The 25288-nt window shown below is 40.7% G+C and overlaps 1 protein-coding gene and 1 long non-coding RNA gene across 2 annotated transcripts in view; one reads left to right on the forward strand and one right to left on the reverse strand.

Annotated features, from left to right (window-relative positions):
• Window positions 1–6885: 6885 nt before the first annotated feature.
• Window positions 6886–12256, forward strand: LOC123506328. The gene is made up of 2 exons (XR_006675406.1): window positions 6886–7652; window positions 11218–12256. It is a non-coding gene; the product is annotated as an uncharacterized LOC123506328 (long non-coding RNA).
• Window positions 12257–12418: 162 nt separating this feature from the next.
• The window catches only part of LOC123506326 (titin-like), a 140761-nt gene continuing 127891 nt past the window's right edge, over window positions 12419–25288 (reverse strand). The window contains 8 exon segments of the mRNA XM_045258296.1: window positions 12419–14139; window positions 14421–14601; window positions 16467–16564; window positions 17508–18134; window positions 18684–18950; window positions 19180–22365; window positions 22368–22701; window positions 23587–25287. Of these exon segments, the coding sequence (XP_045114231.1) occupies window positions 14024–14139; window positions 14421–14601; window positions 16467–16564; window positions 17508–18134; window positions 18684–18950; window positions 19180–22365; window positions 22368–22701; window positions 23587–25287 (6510 nt within the window). The 3' untranslated portion in view covers window positions 12419–14023.

The following is a 25288-nucleotide window of genomic DNA, read 5'->3' on the forward strand; positions in this document are numbered from 1 at the left end:
CCTGGCGAACACAGACGGGTAGATAGTGCCAAATATATCCGAGAATGGCTATCTCCTGTAGAGGCCGAGGCTAAAATTAGAGGCGGGACTTATCAAACAGTCTCACGAACTCGCTAAATGTGGCCAGACTTCGCTTACGTACACACTCACCAAGGAGGAAAAGAAAAGAGACGAAAAAAGATGGAGAAAAAAAAAAACGAAGTACTTTCCTACCTCCCGCTCAATTCTTTCCCTGAGTTTCCCGTGATATCGCGCTAAAAGTGGCTACATTTCGCTCACGTACACTCAGAAAGGAGAAAACAGAAAAGGGGGAAAAAAGGGAGGTAAGAAAAACAAAGTACATTTTTAATTCTACCGCCACTTCTGTCCCTCAAGTTTACCGTAATATCTTGCTAAAAGTGGACAAATTTGCATACTTACAAAAACTAAGCAACAAAGAAAAGGAGACTAAAATAAAAGGAAAGAAAGAAGAAAGGATGTTTTTGACTTTTACCATATTCTGCCTTACTTTTCCAGGTTTAAATCACGCAAAAAAAGTGGCCATATTTTCCTTACACACACAGAAACAAGTGACGTAGAAAAGGAAACAGAGAGAGAGAGAGAGAGAGAGAGAGAGAGAGAGAGAGAGAGAGAGAGAGAGAGAGAGAGAGAGAGAGAGAGAGAGAGAGAGAGAGAGAGAGAGAGAGAGAGAGAGAGAGAGAAACAATGCATATTTCTACCTTTATTCCAATTCTTTCGGTGAGTCTTGCGCTAAAAGTAAGTAACCTTCCCGTTAATCTACACAGGAAGTACCAACAAAGAGAGCAAGGTGATAAAAACTGCCTCTCTGACACTCTGCTAATGTTTTTATGTCGAGTTTTGTGAGTTTAGAGTTCTCCCGTTTCGAAAAGATTGATTTACATTCTCTCTCTCTCTCTCTCTCTCTCTCTCTCTCTCTCTCTCTCTCTCATATCCTGATATCCTACACTCCTTTATTTGTTTCTATTCTCCTTCAGAACACTCGTGCCTTCCTTCATCCTCAGACTTTTAATAATCCCAACAGTTCCCAATCCCACACCTTCACATTCAGTCAAGCAAACTTTCAAGGTGTATTTCGAGATTCCTGATTGCCTTTTGCACCTTCCGCTTCTTTTCACACTATCTTCCTTGGGTTCAGTGTGGTGCATCATAATCTCATCCCCCATAATCTTCACTCTTCAAAACTGTTCGCACTTTCATACCCCCTATACACGTGTCTCCTGAGCTCTGTGCCTTGTGACTTCTCTTCCCCCCATCTTAGTTTTACGGGTTTATTTTCCTTCAAACTCACGACTAAATTTAACGGTTCGCAGACTCACATTAACGCGCTTTATACCTTCCCAGTGTTCGTCTTTTAGTCAAGTTTTCTTTTACCTTTAAATTTTCATGATTGTTTTTTTTTTTAGTTATGCATATTTCACCTTTTCTTTAATCGTTTACTTCCATTAACCCCTTCAGTACCATGACGCGTTTCCATATTCTTTCTGGTGACTATTTGCTGATTTTAAACAACTTCAGAAACTCATGTAGGGGATTAAAATAGTGAAGACTCTAGCCATTAATTTTCTGGTTTCCATAGACCCTTCCTAATGTCAATAAAATGGTCTAATCACACTCAAAGCTGAAGGTAAAAATGTGTCCCATTACTAAAGGGGTTAATATCCCTTGCATCTCACAATATTCGTCTTGCGGTTTATAGTCTTTCATCTTCTTCAAAATATCACTGGTGGATTTAAATGCCCCCCCACAGATTGTCTTCCGCTGTACCTCTCTTCTAAATATCACTGGTGGAATCACAATATCACTGGTGGATTCAAAGCCCCCTCAGATTGTCTTCCGCTGTACTTCTCTTCTATCTGATTGGAAATTTTTTAAGTCCCTTGGTATCCTTATTTCGTCTTTACAACCTTCACAGCTCTCTAATCTTAATCTTTTAATCTCCTTTCCTCCGTCTTTACTTAAATTTGTTTTCCTTGTTTAGGATTCTTTTTTTTTTTTTTTTTTTTCCTTCCTCAATTCATTTTCTTTTTTTCGCTTTCTAATGTCCTTCATCCCTCCCTCTTTAATCCTCCTCTTTCTCCCACTCGTTCTTTCTATCCTTTCTTCCAACCAAACTTTCATCCTTAATTCTCTCATTCTCTCCTTCTCTCACTTCTTCACCTCTTCCTTCATCCCCCCATTCCCTCACTTCTTCGTCTCTTTCTCCTCCTCTCCCTTACTTCAACATTTTCTTCTTTTTTTCCCTTTCTTTCCTATCTTTATCCCCCTATCCTCCATTTTCTTCCTCTCCTAACTTCATAGCCTTTTCTTCACTTTCTTCATCACCTTCCCTCACTTCCTTTTCCTTATTTTCCTTCCCCAACGTTCTCGCTTCCTTTTCCTTCCCACTAACACTCGCCCACCAATTTTCCTTTCCTCTAGCACACGACCCCCAACGTTCCGAGCCAGAGAGCGAGGGCGGGACACGAACACGAACGCCAAGCAGAAGCCAGAGGGGGCGTTGAGTGCCCGTATTAGGTGCCTCCCTCTCCCTCTCCCTCTCTCCCTCGCACCAGGTATCCGGGAAGGCGGGGACGGAAGGGGAGGAGGGAAGGGAGGGACACGGAGAACCAGGTGGTGCGAGAGTGAATCATGGCATGTGGGGGCGCCGTGCCAACAGGTGTTTAAGGGGCACCAGGGAACGAGAGGTGGGTGAGGGTGGCGCAGGAGGAGCAGCAGGAGGATTAAAGACAAAGGGTATTGTTGTTTAATTAAAGGTGTTGTTTTTGAATATTCTGCTCTCGTGCTATGTGTGTTTTCTGAAGCCACAAAGGAGATTGGACATGTTCTCTAGGGTGTTCTGTTCTACTGTTGATATAGAAAGCTTTGTTATACTATTATTTCTGCTTCCTTAAGTGTTTTGTTCATATGATGGTGTACAACTCCTGCTAAAACACCAGTGCTATCTTCTCAGAGGTGTGAAGTGCTATCGATTTTATAGAATCTTTGTTAAATCATCATTTCTATCTCCTCCACTGTGATTTGTCCGGTTGGTGGTACAACATTCTCCTTGAACTATCATTTCTATCTCAGCAACGATGTCTTGTACAAGTGATAATGTAGAATCTTTGCTAAACTATTATGTCTGTCTTTACAAACGTTTTTTTCTTAACTACAGTACGGAATTATGTTGCATTATCACTTCAATCACGAAAACACCTTAGCGATGGTAAAAAAATCCTTATTAAACTATAACCTACATCTTCTCAAAGACGTTTTCTTCAATCAGCGGTACGGAACTTATGTTAAACTATCAAGTGCATTCAGAAAACACCATAGAAAAGTACCAACAATATCTACTATATCCTGAAACAGTCGAGATAGGTCGCCAGGACGCTTAAGGAATGAGGTCTTAGGAGTAAAGAGGAACCATAAAGAGTAAGAGGAAAATACGAGACTCAGGGAAGAGATGATGGAAGATGGAGATGAAAAAATAACATGTAAGAGAGAAGATAATGATAGTTATCAAAATGAACACTATTAAAGATACCTACAAAAAATGAAAGATAAAACAGAAAAAGACGATTATTGATAGAAGATGAATACGAAAAGGACGACAGACAAACAAAAATAGAGATAAAAGAGCAGCAGACGATAATTCAAGGGGAAGAAAAAACCAAGTGAAGGACGAAGATGAAAATATACAAAGGCAGAAACTGAGATGCCTACGTATATGGCTAAAGAGAAGGGAGGTGAATTTTATAAACTTTGACTTTTGAATCGTTTTATCTCTGTTTCATCTGAAGAAGTTAAGAGGCGATAGAAATTGGGTGAAAAAAAACTGGCTTAGGTGGTGATAGTAGTAGTAGTAGTAGTAGTAGTAGTAGTAGTAGTAGTAGTAGTAGTAGTAGTAATAATAATAATAATAATAATAATAATAATAATAATAATAATAATAATAATAATAATAACGATAATGATATTAATAATAATGATATTAATAATGATAATAGATAATAATAATAATAATAATAATAATAATAATAATAATAATAATAATAATAATAATAAGGAGGAGGAGGAGGAGGAGGAGGAGGAGGAGGAGGAGGAGGAGGAGGAGGAGGAGGAGGAGAAGGAGGAGGAGGAGAAGGAGGAAGAGGAGGAGGAAAAAGAAGACAGAATGAAAGGAAAAAGAGGAGAAAACGAAAGAGAAAGAGAAGAAAAGTATAAAGATAATCAACAGCACTTAGCATTTTATGAGAACTATTAACAACCTATAAAACACACACACACACACACACACACACACACACACACACACACACACACACACACACACACACACTATAAAAGGCATCTTGGCGTCGGAGTAGAGGCAAGGAGGGCCAGGGACGAAGGGTATATAATAAGGATCTCAGCTGTGGCACTCCTTGGCTCTATCACTGCCTTGCTTCACCTGTTCCCTCCCCCGTGACGCGCTCCTGTCCCGCCCCGCCTAGCCTTATATGACCAACGAACGACTGTAATTCTTCAAGCACTCTCATTTAGTCTTCACGTGTTATGACAGATTTAGTGCAAGTTGTTATTTTCAAGAGTGTTTTCATGGTTTTGTAAGAATTTTGTATCATTAAGAAAAATGATATGAGGAACAATAGACTGTATTCCTCAAACACTCTGTCGTCTTAATCTTGACTTATGGCAATTATATAGTGCAATAGTTGGGGTTTTCAAGGATGTTTTCATGTTTTTTTAAGGGTTTTGTAATATAAGGAAAAATAAACTGCATTCTTCATACACTCCCGTCATCTCAATCTTGGCTTGTTATGACAGTTATAAAGTGCAAGTTGTCATTTTCAAAAAAAAATGTTTTCATGGTTTTGTAAAGGTCTTGTAACATCACTGGGAAAAATTATATGGATAACAACACACCACATTCTTCAAACATTCCGGTGTCTTAATCTCGACTTGTCATGGCGGTGTTGTTGTGGTTCTAGTGATGGTTTAGTAAGGATTCTGCATCATCAGTGGGAAAAATAACCATAAAGATCCGACTAATCATCTCTATGGCATTTGGAAATGATCCTGATGAGAGAACAAAGTACATTATTATAAACAAGGTGTTATTTCGATGAAAAAGCGGAGTTCTATAGTTCCTGAAATTTAGGGTACGATTATTATTTGTTTCTTCATTTCAGTGGTAATGCAAATCAATCTGTTTTAGGTTGGTGATCTAGAGTATATTATTCCAAATATCACATGTACTTTAACATTATCAATATAATTCATTCATTATCTATTTGCTTATTATCATTACTTATGTATCTTTTATGCAAGTCATTATTCTTATTTCACATATTTGAACACTTTCACTGGTAGGAACTTCTGGCTTCTTTCAGGCACTTCTACATCAGTAAATCGATACTTGATGCAACATCAAAACGTATTATAGCCAATATTACAAAGCTACACGATTACAAACCAATATTAGTTCTCAACGAAACTACGATTTTCATGTGACCTTGTATCCAATTAATTATCCCAACACTTATATTAATCTATTAATATCACAAGCCACACGATTACACAGCTGTCAAGAAAAATCACGATGTTATGACCTTGCAAGGCCAAACTAATCAAATCATTCCATCGCTATAACACATCAATATCCAACACTAAATAGCCACACAACCACTAACCAATGGGAAAAAAATATAAACAAAACTACTAATGCGGCTATCAAGGAAAGCACGATATGTATGTGGTCTTGTAAAACGATACTAATAAAAACACCCACTTACTGCCATTCTATTAGTGTGGCTCTATTCACGCGGCAACCCTTCCACTCCCCCGCCTCCACCCTCTCCCCTTCCACACACACACACACACACACACACACACACACACACACACACACACACACACACACACACACACACGAGTCAGGGCCGATACTTCCTGACTGACGAGCGACTTCATGAATAAGAGTGTGACACATCAGGGCGTGATATTTCCCCTCATTGTCGAGGCGCGACTTGCCACCTCATATTTTAACCTGTATTAATTTTAAGTATTTTCAGCTTCCATTACGAGGATGTTCGACGGTTCAGGACCACAGGAATCATTGTTGTCAAGTTTTTCATGAGTAGGTTTTCATGTTACTAGCACAAAATTCTTGTTAAACTATCAGTGGAATCATTACAGCAGTCTTAAGATCGCAACTTATTTAGTGATATTGATAGAATGGAATCCTTGTTAAATTTACAAATTCATTGAAACAAATCTGAAATTCCTATTGGCATTGTCGAAGGTTAATTTTCCTTCATAATACCACTTGATCCTTGTCAAACTAACAAAATCATGAAAACACTTGAAAATTGCAAAAAACGTCTCAGAGTTCTTATTTACATACCTACAATGCAAACATTGATCTTGTCAAACGCTGCATATTTATGACATCATTCCTAGGATATCCCAATAGTTTCCTCTAGACTTTTCTCTACATACTGACAACACAAAATATTAAACTCATTTGATTACAAACTACTCCAAAGAACCCACAACAACTTGTAAATCTTTCTAAAAATCCAGATAATTATAAACACTAGAGAACACAACCAGTCCTTCCTTCTGCAAGACTGACAAGCTGCCCCACAAGATCCTAGCGATGGAGTACAGCAAGGGAAGTGTGCAGTACCTATTATGTGTGGGGCCAGAGGCATGTCCCATGGTTCAGCGGCCCCAGAGATCCGCTAAGGACGACGGAGAAGGACGGAAAGCTCGCCCACACCATCGCACTGACTGACTGACTGACTGGCGGCTAAACACGTGTGATGAATCTAAATAATTATCTGGGTAGAAGCCGCCACCACGCCGCCACACCTGCATCACCATCAACACCACAGTTCCCGTCACTCACATCACTGTAATCTAAGGCCTTTTTTTTCTGTAATTTTGACCTGTTTACTATTCTATGGATCACTGCTACACTCGACGGCAAGGTGAACTCAAGTCACTCTATCTGTATCTTCACTATCTTCACCCTATCATCATCACCATCACCACCTCATTAGCCTACCACCGCTTAAATAATAGTAAATGAGTGACCAATATAGTAACCATCATTATCTTTCTATCTCATATTATTTTACGAATCACTTATAATTAAAGTTAGTGTAAGCTGTTGCCACCTCTTGCACCTTCAACCCCATTATTATTATTACCACCACCACCACCACCACACCTGCGTTCCCTAGTGTTACATAAACGTATTTTGTCTTCGTTTTTCTATTTCCACTGTTTGCGTCTTTACGGGATTGAGTCAAGATCTTTTTGTCCTTTCTCGTGTTTAATCGTGAAGAAATTACTTCTTTCTAGTTTCTGTATGAATTGCTTCCCTCGCAATGCATTTCTGAGATATCTCGGTTAGTGAGAGAGAGAGAGAGAGAGAGCGTGGACTGATGGCAGAGAGAGGGAAGAATGCGTCTCTTTCTTATACACGTAAATAAAGAGCTATTCATCACCCTCTCCCTCTCTCTCTCTGCAGCATACAGATTAGAAGGCTGCCGGTGACTAGTTATCAGAGCTCGCTTCTCATGCCTCGTGGTTATCAGATCACAGAATATTCAGTCGTGGCTCAGCCTTCACTCACATAGGAGGTACGTAAGTCAGTTTCTTGGTCACCCGTCAGATGCAAGACTAGCAATGACAACGTATACATCACAGAAACATAATCGTGATTGCTTATTACCACCACGTGTTCAGATAGGGCTTTCGTCAGCATGGCAACACACACACACACACACCAACATAAATTTTAGTGGTTCGGAGTTTCTGAGTGTAATCATAAAATCTTTACACTGCATATTAATGTTGATAAATGAAGGAGACGAAAAGGAAGTATACCTCATTGTGCTTGGTTTTCGCTTCTCAGGATTGACTTAACTATTTGTTGATCAGTAATTAAGTAACGCATTGCTTCTGCTCTTATTTGTATCACTGCTGCTCTTATGACGCCTATTACTGGGACTATTACCACCATCATTGCTATTGCTAGGTGTCAATATTACCATTACTATTATTGTACCACTAATTCTGCTAATCACCATCACCATTACTATTGTTCCTACCTCCACCGCCACTACTGCTACTATTCCCACCTTAATTTTACCACCACCACTACTATTGCTATTACCACATTAATTTCACCACTACCACTACTGCTACTAACACTACCACCATTACCTCTGCTACTTACACTACCACCATTCCTCCTCCTACTACCACAATGGCTAAGGTGAGAGGTACTGGCATAATATAGGATAGTGAAGTATATTCCCCGCATGCTGCCGAGACACATGACGGTCAAGGCTGATACTTGTGTTCTCAGCAAGTCTTATCATTAAAGTGCTGTTTTCTTCCTGGTTTAATTGTTCATGCAGTTCATATTCTTAAAGTTGAGTTGACTTGTTAATAATAATAGTACATGCAGGCAACTTAAGATTTCATTAAAATTATTGATACTTTTTATGCATTTTTTTGTTTTAGTTTTTTTTCAGTTTTAAGTTTTCATGCTTTTGATTTGAATTTCTAAGTTAAGTTTCTGCCACAGGGTTTTCCAGCATGAGTGTATCTTTATATCTAATGAATATTACTGACATCTTTTATGTATCAGTTCTTGTTTCTTTTTTAAGTTTCCATGCCTGTGATTTAGTTTAAGTTTCTGCAATAAGGTTTTTCCCAGCATGTCTACACTTAGATGTATAAATTTGGCATAAAAGGAAGACAAAGACCCCCAGTATAAATGTATACACTAGATACTCCATAGAAGTTCAAAGAAGCCCAAGTTTAATCACCAAAATTAACTAAATGTCTGAGCCACCACAGAGCTAAATCACAACTCCTCGATTATTCCTGCCTTGGCACCCACTACGAGACACCCACGTTCCCACCATGAGCTCATCTTGGCACACACACACACCACACTCGGCAGCAGCTGTATATTTGTGCAGCAGACCACAGCCACTTAGCATGACAGGTAATGAATTGTTCTCTGGTTGACTCAAGGTTTACTGACACGGTCACAAGTGAATGAGCTTCTCCAGTTGAGTCACTCTCAGCAAAGTGTTTAGTTTTGGATTGATAGGTAAAGGTGGATTGTAGAAGAAGCACTGTTTTCTTCCTAAGGGATTTTAACTCAGACACAATTCATTACCATTTGAACATCAAATCATTTGTATTCCAGCGATAGAATTACAAATAGTGAAATCAGTATTCACTATAGAATTATATCTAGAGTATTTGCACATCAGACAATTTGTATTTCAGTGACAAAATTATGGTATAGTCAGTACATATTCATTCTTGAAATTTTATCTTGAGTATTTGATTCATGTAGTGATGAATTTTCAACATCTTATTTGGCACACGACACACAGTTTCCAAGGACAGAGTTAAAGGGAAATGTGAGAGGAACTTCAGGATATAGGAAGGAAGGAATGTGTGCACCACAAAAACTTGGCTATAGGTTTTGGTTACACTCACTTTCTAAGTTTCTAATTCCTTTAGTTCAAGAAACAAGAGAAAAACAATGTCACATGCAGATACTTGAACAAGAAAAATAGGAAGTGTATGAAGAAAGAAACACTATAAAAAAATGATACACAAGAAAGTGATATAGAAAAAGAGAATAGAATAAATAAATGTAGGAGGAAAGGAACACAATAAAGAATGATACACAGGAAAGAGATGTGGGAGAGAACAGAAGAATGTCTCCTAACTTCAGAGTCGACTCAGAGCCAATAATATTAAGTGTCCTTGTCAGTGAGGTGCTGTGACCAAAATAGCAACTTGCTCATGATGTCTCATGGAGCACCACCCTCTTCCTTCTAGACACTCCCCTTCATCTCTTTTTAAAGGCTCTTCTCTTCTTTTCATTTGGTCTCTTGTCTTGAACAATTGCTATCTATTTCTCTCTCTACTATTTTTCTGTCATACTCTTTTATCCTGCAGCATCTTTTTCTTGCTATATCAAATTTTTTTTTCTAATTTCCTTCAGAACACCAATTAAAATTCTGGCTTTTGATATTCATTGCTTACACTTGATATAAAAATTTACTTAGGTTTACATAATCTACTAAAATATATTAAAAGTTCTAAAGGAGTTGACATTTTTAGCATTTTTTCTACTAGTGCATTTCTCTTTGAACAAGAACCAAGAAAACTGTAATATAAGATCTATATGCCAGTGTCAACTTTCATAACAGAAAAGCCGAAGTAAGGCAGCTGAAGTTCAGAAGAACCTAAACTGTTCCTTTACACCTCGCCTCATCACAGAAACAAACACACAAAGCAAATGTCCTCATTCTTCTTGCTCTGTCTCCTTTTAGTTGCCTATAACTATACATCCAGGCAATATATCGACACCTTGTGTTTCAGAAATGGCTACATGGTAAACCACCCAAGCTGACATATGTAAACCACACTAAAATAGACAATGGGATTATGACATCTCTTTGCCTTTAATAGTTTTTCCAATTTCAAAGTATACTACATCTGTAGCTGAGTCTGCAAAGATGAACATTGCACACACTTCTAAAAACCTCTTTCTTGCATACTTTGTTGACTGAAGCTAAATAAATAGCAAATATATTCATCTCCATACAAATGTGTATGCCTTCAACATTCATTCTTTAAGTATTAAATGTAATACTTTTCAATCACACTGTTCATTTAAATGAAAGCTTAACTGTCAATGAAACCTCTACAAGTCAAACCACTCAGCCACAGAATAAGGCAGTGCCTTAAGGTTCACTTTTGTTACTGACCCACTGAGAGTCCTAACATTCATCTTGAGGCGAGGAGTTTGTCTCCAATAAGTTCCACACCACAACCGTCCACTAAGCACTGTATTAGTATGCCTACTGTACAAACTAGAGGTACTATAGACAATGTTTGGCCTCAATACTTTAAGCATTCACTCACATCAGTAGCTGTTTCCAGTCATTCATGACTGAAAGCTTATCCTCTAACAATCACACTTTTTTTTTTTTTTGTATCTATGACACTACAAGGGGACAGGACACTATGAATATTTCCAAACCCATTTGGCAAAGATACTTTATCATATACATATATCATATATTCTTTAGTGCTGGCATTCATTTACACAACCATTAATTATACCAAAGTGAGTACTGTACCTGGAAATTATATCTATTGCAGGTCAGCATGTGTTACTCCATTATAAAGGATAAGTGCTATGTACAGATAGACTTCAAAGTAATAAAAGAACACAAGAGAACAGAATAAAGTCAAGATAAAGATAAAGAAATGCACAGAGTAAAATCCCAGCAAATATGAAACTCTCCAGTGGGATCATATCTTTACCACACAGAGTCAAGTGAAGGCTGCACCTTGGCTTGACGTGAGCTGTGCTATGCTACCCAAGGAATGTCCCGCGTGCCGAGTCGTCAGTCTGCATGTGGCATCTCATTAGCTATTTTTAAGCTTCAACACTTTAGCATCTGAAATGAATGTGTTCTTGGGACACCAGATCTTCAATGATGTTACAATCAGCATCTTTATTGCAGGACCCAGATGTTTTAGTGTCACTCTTATCATCACTAGTTACTCTATTTAGACAATGATGTAATGGTTTATGATACAGAGTCAGAAGTCTTCAATAGAGATGCTTTTTATATCATCACTGATCGTTCTCTTCCTATTCTAGCATCTGTTACTTATGAAAATTTCCACAAGTGAAAACGGAATACGTATCTACTTTGTGGAATAGTAAAAAAAAAATTATGTGGTTCAGCCTGTTGAACTATTGATGAGTCAGGGTTTACTCATCATAAAGGACATTGGCTCATCCACTGAATATGAATATGAACTCATCTCTAATTTTATTCATGACTATTTTTTCTGTTTAAAATTATCTTTGGAATAAAATGCAAGACAAGAATGGTGAATGAGGAATTAGTGAATAATTGTTATGTTAAAAAGTATTCAGTAATTAATTCCCAACATTTTACAATGTTGACACAAATTCTTGGCTATTCACCACTTTAGTACATCTCTTGGTAAAACACAGGGAAAGTTAGTTACACTATGTACATCTACCACCAACACAGTCCTTATTCTGTGTTTAAACCCAAACTTTGTGCTCTCTTCATAATTAATACATTACTGTAATACCAAGATCTTTATGCACACTGGCAATAAAACCTGTTTAACTAATAAAACATAATTGCCACTTCCATCTGCATTGATGTTCTTAACTTTAATGAAATGGACCAGGTTGAGTTGACTTAACGTAATGATTGTGGTTAACGAACAAGAATAGTGCATGATGAATGGTATACAACTGTATCAGTAAGAGGCAAGGACTGGTCAGTGATGGGAAAGAACAAGAAAACTGTCCTAAAATTTAATAATTTTATTTGATCAAGCCACCAGGAAAGGAGGCCAGACAGTCGCCTAAGCAGCTAAAAACAACAGCAAGGAGGCGGCTCTCCCAGTTATCGAGAAACAGTGAGAACTTTACTCAAATTTATCATAATAACATGATAAAAACTGCACAAATATTTTTTTAAAGTCATTTACTTGTTAAAATATTCCTCTCATATATAAAATCATCTTCAATACTTAAATGTATATCTTGTGACACCTTTGAGGCTACACTGGCTTGTCGTGACATTCACTAAGAGACTAAAGGGAAGAAAGGTCATTCTTCTTCAACAGTGATATGTGAACTGTACTACAAAATCATGTTAATTCAGTTTTTCTTAGTACCCTAAGTTCACTTAATTCCTGTGATCAAAATAGCCATATTTTACCAGGGTTATTTATCACTAGGTGGGAAGGAGCTGAAAATACAGCATATGTACAGCAGAAACTTAACAGTGGCGTGGTACTTTACACATACATGCGGCACAATTTGTAAATCATCAATCCATAAAACTTAAAGTGCTGGAAACATCGGTTCTGAAACAACTGATGCAGGGTATTGGCAGGAGCTTTCATACTTAGGGGAACATTACCCAATGCTTCACATGACGGGGAAGTGAGGAGAGACCGTACATGAGCAGTGTCAACATACATTTGAGGTCAGCAGTCAGTCTACAATGCTTTACATGCATCAAGGGGCAGTGTGAAGCTTGATTTAGAGTTAGGAGCACAGACAATGGAGGAGAGGCAGGAGCAGAAGAAGGACTGCCTCAGGGATGTCAGGTCATTGGCCAGTACAAGCCCAATGGCAGTGTGTTCAAGGCACTTTGTATGACAGGCATGGAAGACACAGCAGTAAATATACTTATGTACAACACAGATATATGTTCACAGCACAGAAGCAGCTCAAAACTATTATTTGTTTTTTCCCTTTCAGATCATGACTTGTCTACTCTTGAATTAGTCTTTTTTTATCATTTCAAGCACGCAAATAATGCAGGAGTATTTGTAATTCCAACAAAAGTTAGGCAGGACAAGATCACAGTGATTCCTATGAGCTGGACTACAGATAGGACAGACAGACGTTACTCTCAGCCAAAAAGAGCACTGACTAGATACAAAACACTACACAGACAGGAACTTACACGTCAGCTTTACGAGAGGCAGTGTTTTGGGAACAGACATTCTAGTTTTAAGTCCTCAATCTGTGACCTACATCATCAAACAAATTACATCACAATTACAATACAATTCAACTTTATTAAGTACCTCTTTCTACACAAGGAATCACCTCAGCTACTTCTCAATGATCATCACATGGCCGGATCTTCTCTACTCCACAATACTGTTTTACAAAGTCATTAGCACCAAATTTCTAAGGAAGTTGTCAAATGATATCTACACAGATTCTACTGAGTCTATAAAACCTGAGCCCCGGCCAAGGCGAGGTGGCAGAAAGGTACCTTCTAAGAGACCACAGAGACTCCAACAAACCACCACCACCACCACTACCACCATCACCAAGGAGTCTGTGAAAGGAGATGGTTGAAACCCCAGCAGACTCAACCTGTCGTGAAGGCTACTTCTTCTCACCTGTGATGCAGACAGTGGCACTGGTCGTGTCCATCCCAAGCAGGTTGACAGCAGTGCATGAGTAGACACCTTCATCATCTGCAGCAACAAACTGATTAAGCACTGAAGAAAAGAATGAAAGAATGAAGAAAAAAATGAAAAATTGTACATCAACATGACAATGATTCTTACACTCAGACCATTACCAGTAATCTCTATTTCTAATGACTACTGCATTATATTTGCCAGCAATAACATTTTTACAATTGAATATTTTACATCATTATAAAAAGTGTCTCTTATAACCTCTATTTCTAGTGACTACTGAGCTATATTGACAGCAATGATAACTCCCTCACAGCTCAAAAGAATCAAGTTACTCAAGCCAGCAAGCTGAGGCACACCTGGGAACACATGGGGAATGATGAGTCTACAGACGCCGTTTCTGTAAACTATCTGGTAGTCTGGTCCATTCTGCAGGATGTCCCCGCCCTTGGCCCATGTGACCTGCACCGGAGGATCGGCCTGCACCACGCACTCCAGCCGCAGTGCCTCGCCGGCTGCCACGGACAGGTCTCGTAGAGGCTGCAGGACAGCAAGGCAGAAATGTTAAAAGAGTAAGTAAATACCTAAACAAGACACCAACAACTACTGACAAATAATAAATGAACACTGGCATATCAGCAATCCTGTCGACCTGAGACAACAATAAGCAGAATACAAAAATGTACCAGAGATGATCTGAGGATAATCATTAATTTATAAAGGATAGATTCGGAAGAAAAGTGTTCAAGGATATTTCTGAAGTTATACCTAGAACAGACTACAAGGCTTAGAAAGATCCTGGCAACTGCATATGTTATTCTAAAATAAATGATACTTAAGTAGCTTCAATAAATTCCTCAGATACACAACCAGAGAGGAAGCATCTCAAAAGTATTAAAAAAAAAAAAAAAAAAAAAAAGTAAGCAGAACAACAAAAGTAATCTGGAAAGAGATAGAGACAATCAAGATGGACATGTTTTTCAGTTTAATTCTCTTCCAAAATTTTGTTGCTCTGAAATAATGCTGATTACTGTCAGCATTTATCAAGGTATTGTGATTATTATTACTTTATAAAAACACTGAGTGCATGGTGCAAGTATTCAGGACAGCCAAAATCTGAAGTAATTAATAATTGTAACCTTTGCGATAATTTCAACAAATTTCATGTTTTCCTTCTGCTTGGCTATCAAGTACAATAAGATCAATTATATATTTCCTTTAGATGTGAACAAAACTTAATCAAAACTGCTGTGATTTATGAGTGAAACTGATAAACTAATAATTTATGATAGAATATAAAACACATCTATTAATACTAAGAGAGAAAGGGAATTATAAGAATGTGATAACAATGTGTGCACTGCTCATGTGGGTAATGTCAGCCAACTACTACTGCCTGACCACACTGCACAGGTAGCAGATAAACACAATTTTCCTTACCACAGTGAAAGACAGTCTGATTAAGCATGGAAATAAATGACACAAATTTATCATGGTCAGATAAAAGTGAATTATAAGTCATTTCTTGTACTCAAAGATGACTTCCTGGGTAATGAATAACACCTGATACCTTAGCATTCTTTACTAACTATGCTGCATTTTAGGAATGGTCTACCTCTGTTAGATCTAAATCATTCCTTGAAACATTCACACATTTAATGGAACAAAAAAAATCATAACTTTACATAACCATTAGTGTTTTTGTCCAGCACACACACAATTCAAGTAGTCACTGGAAACAGCAGTCAATCAATGCAGGGAAACTCAGGATATAAAAGATGACAATGAACCAACATTCACCTCACACAAAAGGAAACATGCATTCACTCAAGCTTCATGAATAACTTGTTTTTACCTATAAAATGTTACTCTGAAACCCTCAACTTAAAGACAAACAAAACACATCACCACCTCTGCAATGAAATAATTCAAGGACAATTTTTAACATACCTAATCACAATTTTGCAATTTAGACAGATAAATAACTCAGAAAACATTAATGAAACCAAATATTGTAATGGATGGAAAAAAATATAAACAGCAAAACTGCAAAATATGAACTCCAGTAACTCAATGCTGCAAGATGAAAACACCTAATCAAAGATAACTAACTATTTCAATGCTTCACATACCTAAAGCAACAATGAGGCCAGGACAACACCTTGCAATGCAGGCACCAGCCATTAAAAAAATAATAAATAAAAAAAAAAAAAAAAAAAAAAAAAAAAAAAAAAAAAAAAATAATAATGACTAAAATAAACATAAGTATCACATACAAACTCATTAACTCCAATGCTGCACGATAAAGATACCTACAGGATGACTTAAGTCTTTCCTGTACCTGAAGCAACATGGACAGGACAGCACCTTGTAATGTGGAAGGGTACGAGCCATCGCTGACTTACCGTGATGTACTGAGGAGGCCTGGTGGGCTGTGTAAGGGGGCCAGAGCAAGGTGTGGAGGGCGTGGAAGGGGGTGTGGCGCTGAGGGGGGACCCAAGTACTGTGAGGGATGATGCAGAGATGTCTTGGGTGAGTGTGGTGAGGACACATCACCTTAAGCCTTCCTCTGCTGTCATTTATTCCCTTGTAACAGTCCAGAATAAATACCATAGCAAACACAAGTGATTAATGCAAGTGTAAGGAAGTGTACTGAGGAATAATGGAAAGTTGTATTCAAGGTAGAGAATCTTTACATGTATGATATTAAATCGGACTCAGTTTTAATCTGTCACAAGGGAACACTGACAACAATGAAGGTTAAGCCACACATTTAGAAGCATCATGAGCTGAGCTTGTCTTTGTAATACTATTCAATTTCTGTTAGTCCACTTGTTATCATTTTAGTTTTCTTCAATATATGACTCTGGTTAAAAGCTTGAAAACAAATTATTTAAAGAAATATGAATCACAATATTATTGAGCACAATCCTCCCAACAAAATAAAAGATAAAGGAACATAATGACAATCAAGCAACATATAACACCACAAGAGACAAAATAATGTGCATGCAGGTTTAATGTTGGAAACTGACACGTGTGAAGGTTCTGGATCAAAAGTTACGCCAGGGAGCTAAATATGGGAATTCAAGTAACATTCATTACAACCTTCCAGTGAATAATGATATAAGAATTTTCTATAAGGATCCTTGACACAAAGACACACACTCCACATCAACAGATATGCACGCACACACACACACACACACACACACACACATGCACACACACACACACACACACACACACACAAAGCAATAAACACATGATTTTTAGATGGATAAATTAATGCAATGGACAACAAACACATGATATTATCAATCCCAAGTGCAGGAAGGCTCCATGTCAAGCACACAGCAGGAAATGTGAGTGTTAGTGTTGCTCTAAGACACACAGGACACACAGGAAGGGACATCAGTTGTGCAGGCAAGTGTGGCCGGCAGTACCTCCCAGGGCTGTGGTGGAGCAGAGTGCATCAGCTGGCGCCCCCTGGGGAAGTGGCTTGGGTTGGACTGCTGCACCAGGAACCAGAGGAATAAATCTCTTTGGGCCCGAGTGAATACTGGGACTCGCCTCTGAGGTCTTAGCTGGACTCGGGTGGTCAGACTCAACCTCGCTGTCTGAGTATGGGTCGCCAGAGATGGGACGGAACTGAGCTTGCTTCTTGGGGACAAATTCTGGAATCATCTTGCCCATGTACTGCTGATACTCACGGTCTGTCTCAGAGATGTCTGACTGCTGGGACGGGTGAGGGGAGAGGTGGTCTGTGCCCGCCCCCAGAGCTGAGGAGCCCTTTGGCATGGCATCACTGAGGGCAGCTGTGTGCTCCCGGCCATGGGTGGTCTCTAGGTGTTGCACGTGACCGTTTGCTTGTGGAGTTTGCTTCTCTGCTTTCTTTGAGGCATTGGTCTTCTCGTGTATGATGGGGATGGGCATGTCACCACTGTGGTCCCCGTTCATCTGACTCTTCTTGTCAACTTTCTTAGCCTCTCCGGGCAGGATGACGCCAAACTCATAGCCAAAGTCATATTTGAAGTAGATTAGACCTGTGTCCGGATCAATGTGTTTCGTGCCTAGAGGAGAGAGTGAAATGCAAGGTTTTGGACAAGCATCCTCATGCCAACCTATAAGTGACTCATTGTGATTTAGTGTTGCAATTAAGTGTGAGGAATGTGAAATATTCATTGCTGGTTTGCCAGACTTAGGTGTGTGTAGTGCCTTGCTAGATGACCTCACCTAGCTGAGGTAATGTGCCAAACAAAAAAAATGTCAGAATATTTAAATACCCTTGACATGCACATGCACTCCTTGATGATTCTTTATCTTATGTACAATACTGATGTAAGCTGAAGCTTAGTGGTCATCCTGACTGCAACTCAGCAGCAGTGATCACTTTTATCTACTTTCAAAAATGACCTTGAGGGGGATTACTTGTGAAAATACAAAATACATCAATATAAAAGAGCTATATGTATTATCACAACTGATTTCTGTTTTTCTCTGGTTTTTAATTTTGTCTCTTACTTCACTTCTCACATACATCTCTACTTCTCCATGAGTGATCACTGCCACCACCCACCACCCACAACCCACAACCCAGCAGCAGCTGCGGCAACACTCACCGAACTCTGAGACTCTAGACTCATCTCGGTACGCCTGAGGTTCCTGGAGGGAGGACAGGTCCTCCGTAGTGGTTGGCTGTTGGGGAGCTTCCGTTGTGGGTGCTTGTGTTTTGAGCTCCTCAGGAAGGGATGGAGGTTCACCAGCTGGCTCAGCAGGTACTGAGCCCTCCCTGGCAGCAAACACTTCAGTCACCAGTTGCTCGGCAAACTTCTGCGCTTTGTGACGGAATGTTTGAGTCATATCCTCAAACTGGTGGCTCACAACCTCTATAACACAAGATGAAACTCAATGAACATCTCACATCTATGCTTTCCTTGTAAAATTGTAATACTTGAGATGAGCTGGTAGTTGAACATGTGCAGTACAATACTAAAAATAATGTCCTAAATAGGAAATAACTAAATAAAAAATAAATAAAGAAATAAATAAAAACTTTATGGTCATTTCTTGAATATGCAATAGTGTGCAGTGAAAATGCAAATAGTAACTACTTACTTTGAGCAGACTTGACATATTTCTTGTCAATGTCTGTTTGTAGGAACTCTGACTCAGTCTCTGTGTCAGTGGTCGCGGCTCCCTTGGGCTGCCTCACTTGCTCATCCTCAAGATCAAATGGTTTGAATTCCACCTTGGGGAATCTTGGAATGGAGTATTCCTCCAAGGACTCTCTCCTCTCCCTACGGGGCAGGTCTGATAAGTCCACCACTGGCCTTGGGGGACCCTCAAACTGTGGTGGCTGGTCAAACTTAGAGGGTGGAGATGGCTCCTTGGCAGAAGACTCCTCTCGGTGCCTGGCTGTCTCCGAAGCAGGCGGTGCAACACGGCGGTATGCGAATTCTTCTCCCTCGCTGTCAGGAGGCACCCACTTGGGGGCAATGTGAGAGTCGTAATCACTCTCATAGTCACTACCTTTGAACTCGCCCTTTAGGAACTTCTTGGGCTGTGGTGGAGGGGGACCTCGCATGCGTTTTGGTCTGCCAGGCTCTGGTGTGTAAGGGAAGGGTTCCAGTTTGGGGAATGGCTTGGCCTTGTTGGTCTCTGGCTCAGACTCAGAGACTAGGTCATACACGTCTGTGATGTCAATGTCAATCTGCACACCTTTTTTGGATTCTATTTTCTTCTTGATCATCTTGATGTGCACGTCTTCTTTCTCCTCATAGATCTGCTTGGTCTGTGCAGGTGCATAGCCTATCTCAGGCTGGGGTTCTGGCTCAGGCAGTGGGGGTGTGGGGGATCTGGGTGGTGGTGGTGGTGGCTCTTGCTGCCTGATGGCAGGAGCCTTGGGCAGAACCTTCTTAGTTTTGGGCAGTGGCTTTTCTGTTATTTTTGGTATGACAAGTTCAGGTGATGGTTCCTTCACCTCAAGCACTGGTCTTTCAATGGGCTCAATGGTTGGACGTAGAGGGCCACCGCCTGAAGGAGGAACCTCAAACTGTGTTGGGGGTGTGGGGGTGCGTTCCTTGCTCCTGGAGGGATGCCTGTCTGAGGATGGTGGAGGCCTGACAGAGGTGTACTCAGGATCCTCCACATCACTCTCTGCTGGTTTCCATTTAGGTCGCATCCTACCCTCAAAGTCACTGTCATAGTCACTTTCCCTAAACTCACCCTTCACAAATTTCTTTGGTTTTGGAGGAGGTGGACCTCGCTCCCGCCTCGGCTTTGATGGCTCTAGCTCGAATGGGAATGGCTCTAGCTCCAGTTGTTTTTCCACAATTCTTGTCACTTGTGGCTGGACAGGCTGGGGCATGGACACTGGTTCATATTCTGTGACAGTTGTCTTTTTTATTTCCTTCTTTTCTTTCTTCATATGCAGTTCTTCCTCCATTTTCATGCTGGTGATGGTTTTCTCAGTCCTTTCCAACACCTTAGTGAACGGCTTCTCTTCGTATGTCTGCACTTCCTGCATTGGAGGAGCAGCTACCCTTGACTTTAGATCCACTCTGCCCACAACGTACTCTGTCCTTTCCTCGATCACTCCAATCTCTGGAGGAGTGCCGGGTGGGGGAAGAGGAGGTGATGGGGCCCTCTCCTCAACCTTCACAACTTTTTTGGCTACTTTAACTACTTTCTTTACAGTTTCAATTTTCTTTGGAGGTTCCTTGGGAATTACTAGCTCAGGGCTTGGCTCTCTCACAACAACAGGAGGAGGAGGAGGTGGCGGCGCCTCAATCTTTGGACGCCAAGGTCCACCTGCCTCAGGTGGAGTGTCAAACTGGGTTGGCGGGGTTGGAGTTCGCTCTCTGGATTTTGATGGGGTTCGGTCAGAGTGCAGCTGAGGCTTCACTCTGGCATAGGATGGATCCTCCGTGTCACTGTCTTGGGGTTGCCACTTAGGTCTTACTCGTCCTTCATAGTCACTGTCATAGTCACTTTCTGTAAATTCTCCTTTCCTGAACTTCTTTGGCATTGGTGGTGGTGCTCCTCGGGGTTTCTTTTGCCGTTCTGGCTCAGGATTGAATGGAAAAGGTTCAAGTGGTGGGAGGGGCTTTTCTTTACGTTCCTCTCTCACAACCATCTTTGGTTTTTCTTGTGGAACTTTCATTTCTTGAGTCTCAGTGGTTGAGGTTCCAGTTCTGCTGTCAGAAAATTTGATGACACGTGTCGTTTGTTGCATTGTCACAAAACGCTGGTGGTGTTGACTTGAATCTGCTATTTTTGTGATCTTAGTTGATTCCACCCCAACAGCATTTGAGAAACGAGAAGGTTGTGGTTGTGGCTGTGGTGGTGGTGGTGGTTGTTGTTGTTGTGGTGGTGGTGGCTGTCGCTTCGGTGGTGGTGCATACTCTTCCACTGGAGGAGAGCCAGGCGTCAGGACCGGGGAGGGCGATCTTCTTGGTGGAGGCTCAGTTCTTTTTGGCTGTGACTTAAAAATCTTTCCCTCCTTTGGCACAATTTTAGGAAGAGGTTTGATGTCCTCAACTTTCTCTGGTACGATTATCTCTGGGGTTGTTTCTCTTTCCACTTCTGGTTCTGACTCAGGAAAGTCTATCTTGGGTCTTGGTGGTCCCTCATACTCAGGAGGTTTATCAAAGACAGTTGGGGGTGTAGGTGTCCTTATGTGGTGGTGGTGTGTCTTTGGCTTGTCATGAGGTGCCCTGACTGTCCCATAAATCTGGTCCTCCCCATCACTTTCTGCTGGTTTCCATTTTGGCACAGGGCGGCCTTCGTAATCACTCTCGTAGTCACTTTCATGAAATTCTCCTTTCACAAATTTACTTGGCCTGGAAGGTGGAGGTCCTCTTGGTTTTTTGGGCTTCTCAGGGTCAAGCTTGAATGGAAAAGGCTTCAGATCAAGCTCTTCCTTCTTTTCCTCTTGCCTGGTGACAGCCATCTTCACCAGTCCTGTTGACTTAAGTGGTTCCACAATGGGGACTTTGGGCTGCACCTCAACTTTGGGTTCTTTAATAACAGTAACTTGTGGTTTCTTCTCAAACTTCACCTGGGATCTGCTGGCAGGATGGCTTGCCTCCTCAGGCTTTGGCTTTTGTGTGGCCTTGATCTGAAAGGCCATTTTTGCTTTGTGTGATTCCTGATCAATTACTTCAATCTTTATTTTTGGTGTTTCTGATGAGGTGTCTCTGGGGACCTGCATGGGAGTTTCTCTAACATGTTTAGTAATTCTTGAAACATGATGTGTTTTCTCAACCTTGGGTTCACTCCTTACTTTTTGTTCCTGCCTGAAGTCTGCTTCTTGGCTGGCTGAGGGGTCACATTTACACTTGAGGTCTCAAAAACTTCAACCTTCTTGTCTGACATTACTTCAACATGAGTTTCAGTCTGAAACTCCACTTTCTTCTTGGTCCTGGTGCCATCAGTGACATCATCACTCTCATCCCTCATGGAATAGAAGGTGTCTTCTGAGAAGGGTCCTGATGCTCCAGGTTTTCCATGGCTTTCTCTTCTAAACTCCTCAAATTTTGGCTTCTTCTCCTGCTGTGGGGGAGGTGCTGCCTTGGTCTTGGGATGTTCACCTCCTCGTCTCTCCTCACGAGTTTCCTCTGACCTGCTGCTAAACATCTGCAAGGCAAAAACCACCCATATGCTAAGACTTTGCACCAAGACTTCACTATCACATAACTATGGGCCTTATCAGGAACAGACAAGTTCAAAAACTTAATTACCAAACTTTAGTAAAACCAGTGTTTGTTATTTGGTCAAGGTGGTCAAAACTAATTTAGTAATAAAAATCATTCTGCAACTCTCAAGATAATTAAGGCTAATTTAGTAAAAAAAAAGTATACCTCAGTTCACTAATATAAAATTTTATAATTCATGTCAGTTACCAAGATGCTATTTTAAGGTCAACATTCTCCTATTGTTTACCTGTGAGACTTTTGTCAGCAGTACTTACAGGGGTGAAGTCTGCTACTTATGCTTCAATCTTGTCAAAATGTGTCAGGTGGAAAGAACCAAGTTTGAATCAATGAACTTAAAAAGTGCTCACAGAGCACTACAACATTCATAAAGCAAGATAAAATCATAAAAATGCATATTAGTTTTAATAAGCTGATTAGTTGCACCCTGGGAAAGCTGACCCATGAGAAAATCACACATTTTCATTTACTGGGATAAAACAAACTTACTTAAAATCTCACGTTTGCATCAATTGCAGTTTAGCAGGGAAATGACCATAGTTTTTTAACCTGTCCAGAAAGAAAATGGCATTAGAACAAAATTTTGGAGTGGAAGGCGCTTATGTCCAATATGCAGGAACTGAACATCATGCAGAAATGCATGCAAGCCACTGTGAACTGGAAAAATGTTAAATTCAAAAGGCTACTGAGATGTAACCCAGGGTTAAAACATCATTAGTGATATCGACATCTAACGCATCTAATGATGTTTGATACTACACTATAGCCAACAGACGCTATGAGGCGTTGGTGAACCAGCTTTACCAACCTGGGAAGATTTACTCTCTGAAGACTTGCATGAACTGGAGAATTGTGTGGTCTGACCTACAGGAGGGGTAGGGGTGGGGAAGGGGAAGGAGTCAGTGGCTAAGCCATTGCTGGAAGGGAAACCAGAGCCCATGGGGAAGGATGAAGCTTCCATGTTGCCAGTCTGAGAGCTTGAGAAGCTTTTGGATTCACTTGAAAATGATGATGATGAGAAGGATTCACTTTTAACAAAGGATGTACTTGATGAGAAACTTGAATTCATGGACTGAGCAGTCTTGGCAGAGCGACGGGGCAATGTCCCCTCAGTGTCTGCAGCGTAGCCACTCTCCTCCATCTCCTGAACAACCATCTGAGTTGCCTCTGTCTTCTTCTTTGCTTTGGGAGATGTGGGTTTTGTCCTGGTGGTGCTTGAGCTTGACATCTTCTCTACAGAACTGAATTCTTGAACAACAGGGATATTTGTCACCACAGCAGCACTTGGTGCAGGAGCAGATATGGGAGCAGGAGGCTGGACAGGGGAGAATCCTGTGGGAGCTGCAAACTTCATGACAGCAGGTTCAGGTCGCACTGGAGATGGAGACTGCACCCTGACAGCAGAGGCAGTGATTCCTTGTGGCATGGGAGGTGGCCCACTAACATTAAATCTTTTCTTTATTTCTCTTACTCCCTTCTCTTGCTTCTCAATCATCTGAACCTGTGATTCTGAGGTGACCTCCTGGACTTCCTTTTTCATAACAGTTTCAGAAGTGGCAGCTGTCAGTAATGGAGCAGGAGGTTCAGGCTGAGGAACCACCGTGGGGGCTGGAGGTGCTGCTCTTGGAGTTGTAATTGGTGCTGGCTTAGAAGTGACAGTGACTGCAGTCTGTTTAGTAGATGACTGAGCTATCCTTATAGGCTTGTTTTCAGGCAGAATCTCAGATGCCAGGGTTTTCAGATCATGTACTGCAGGTCTCTGAACAACTTTGCTTTCTGAAATAGTTTGAATAACTTTGCTTTCAGGGACTGGAGTTGCCTCCTTGGAAGTGAGAAAATCTGACTCAATATCTGAGAAGCTGACACACATTGGCTTGACCTCGAAAGGCGGAGGAGGACCAAATGTGGTTGGTGCAGGAGGAGAAGCTTGCTTGGGCTTTCGCGTCCTGCCCTTCTTCATTTTGAGGTTCATGGGTCTAAAGCCAGATGTCTCACTATCGCTCATATACAACCTAGAAAATTCAGATTTTGAGTCATAGTCACTCTCATACTCACTTTCAGTGAATGAACCTGGAATAAACTTCTTAGGCATGGGTGGTGGAGCACCTCTTGGCTTCCTCTCCCTCTCTGGGGAAAGTTTGAAAGGGAAAGGCTCAAGTGATGGCATTGGGATAGGAGGACCCACCACAGCTTCCACAGGGGGTGGGGGAGGTGGTGCTGCTACTTGGATTTCCTTCTTTGGTTTGATCTTTGGTAACTCTCGGACAAACTGTTGTGTTTTGACTTCTTTCTTCATTGTTTCAGAGGTCTGTTTTGAAGTGTGTGTTGTTTGTTCTTGGATGGTCTTCTGAATGGATTCTGTCACAGCTGTTGGTGGGGTCCATGGCTTTGTCTTCTCCTCTAGCTTGACACTGCTGGTCCAGTAGATTGCTGGTGCTTCCTGGGACCAAGGAGGCAGGACAACAGGCTCTGTGACGCGGGGACGTTCAGCGGAGAGGGAACGTGTCTTG

The sequence above is a fragment of the Portunus trituberculatus genome, chromosome 19 (assembly GCF_017591435.1).
Source record: "Portunus trituberculatus isolate SZX2019 chromosome 19, ASM1759143v1, whole genome shotgun sequence".
NCBI classification, from domain to species: Eukaryota; Metazoa; Arthropoda; class Malacostraca; order Decapoda; family Portunidae; genus Portunus; species Portunus trituberculatus.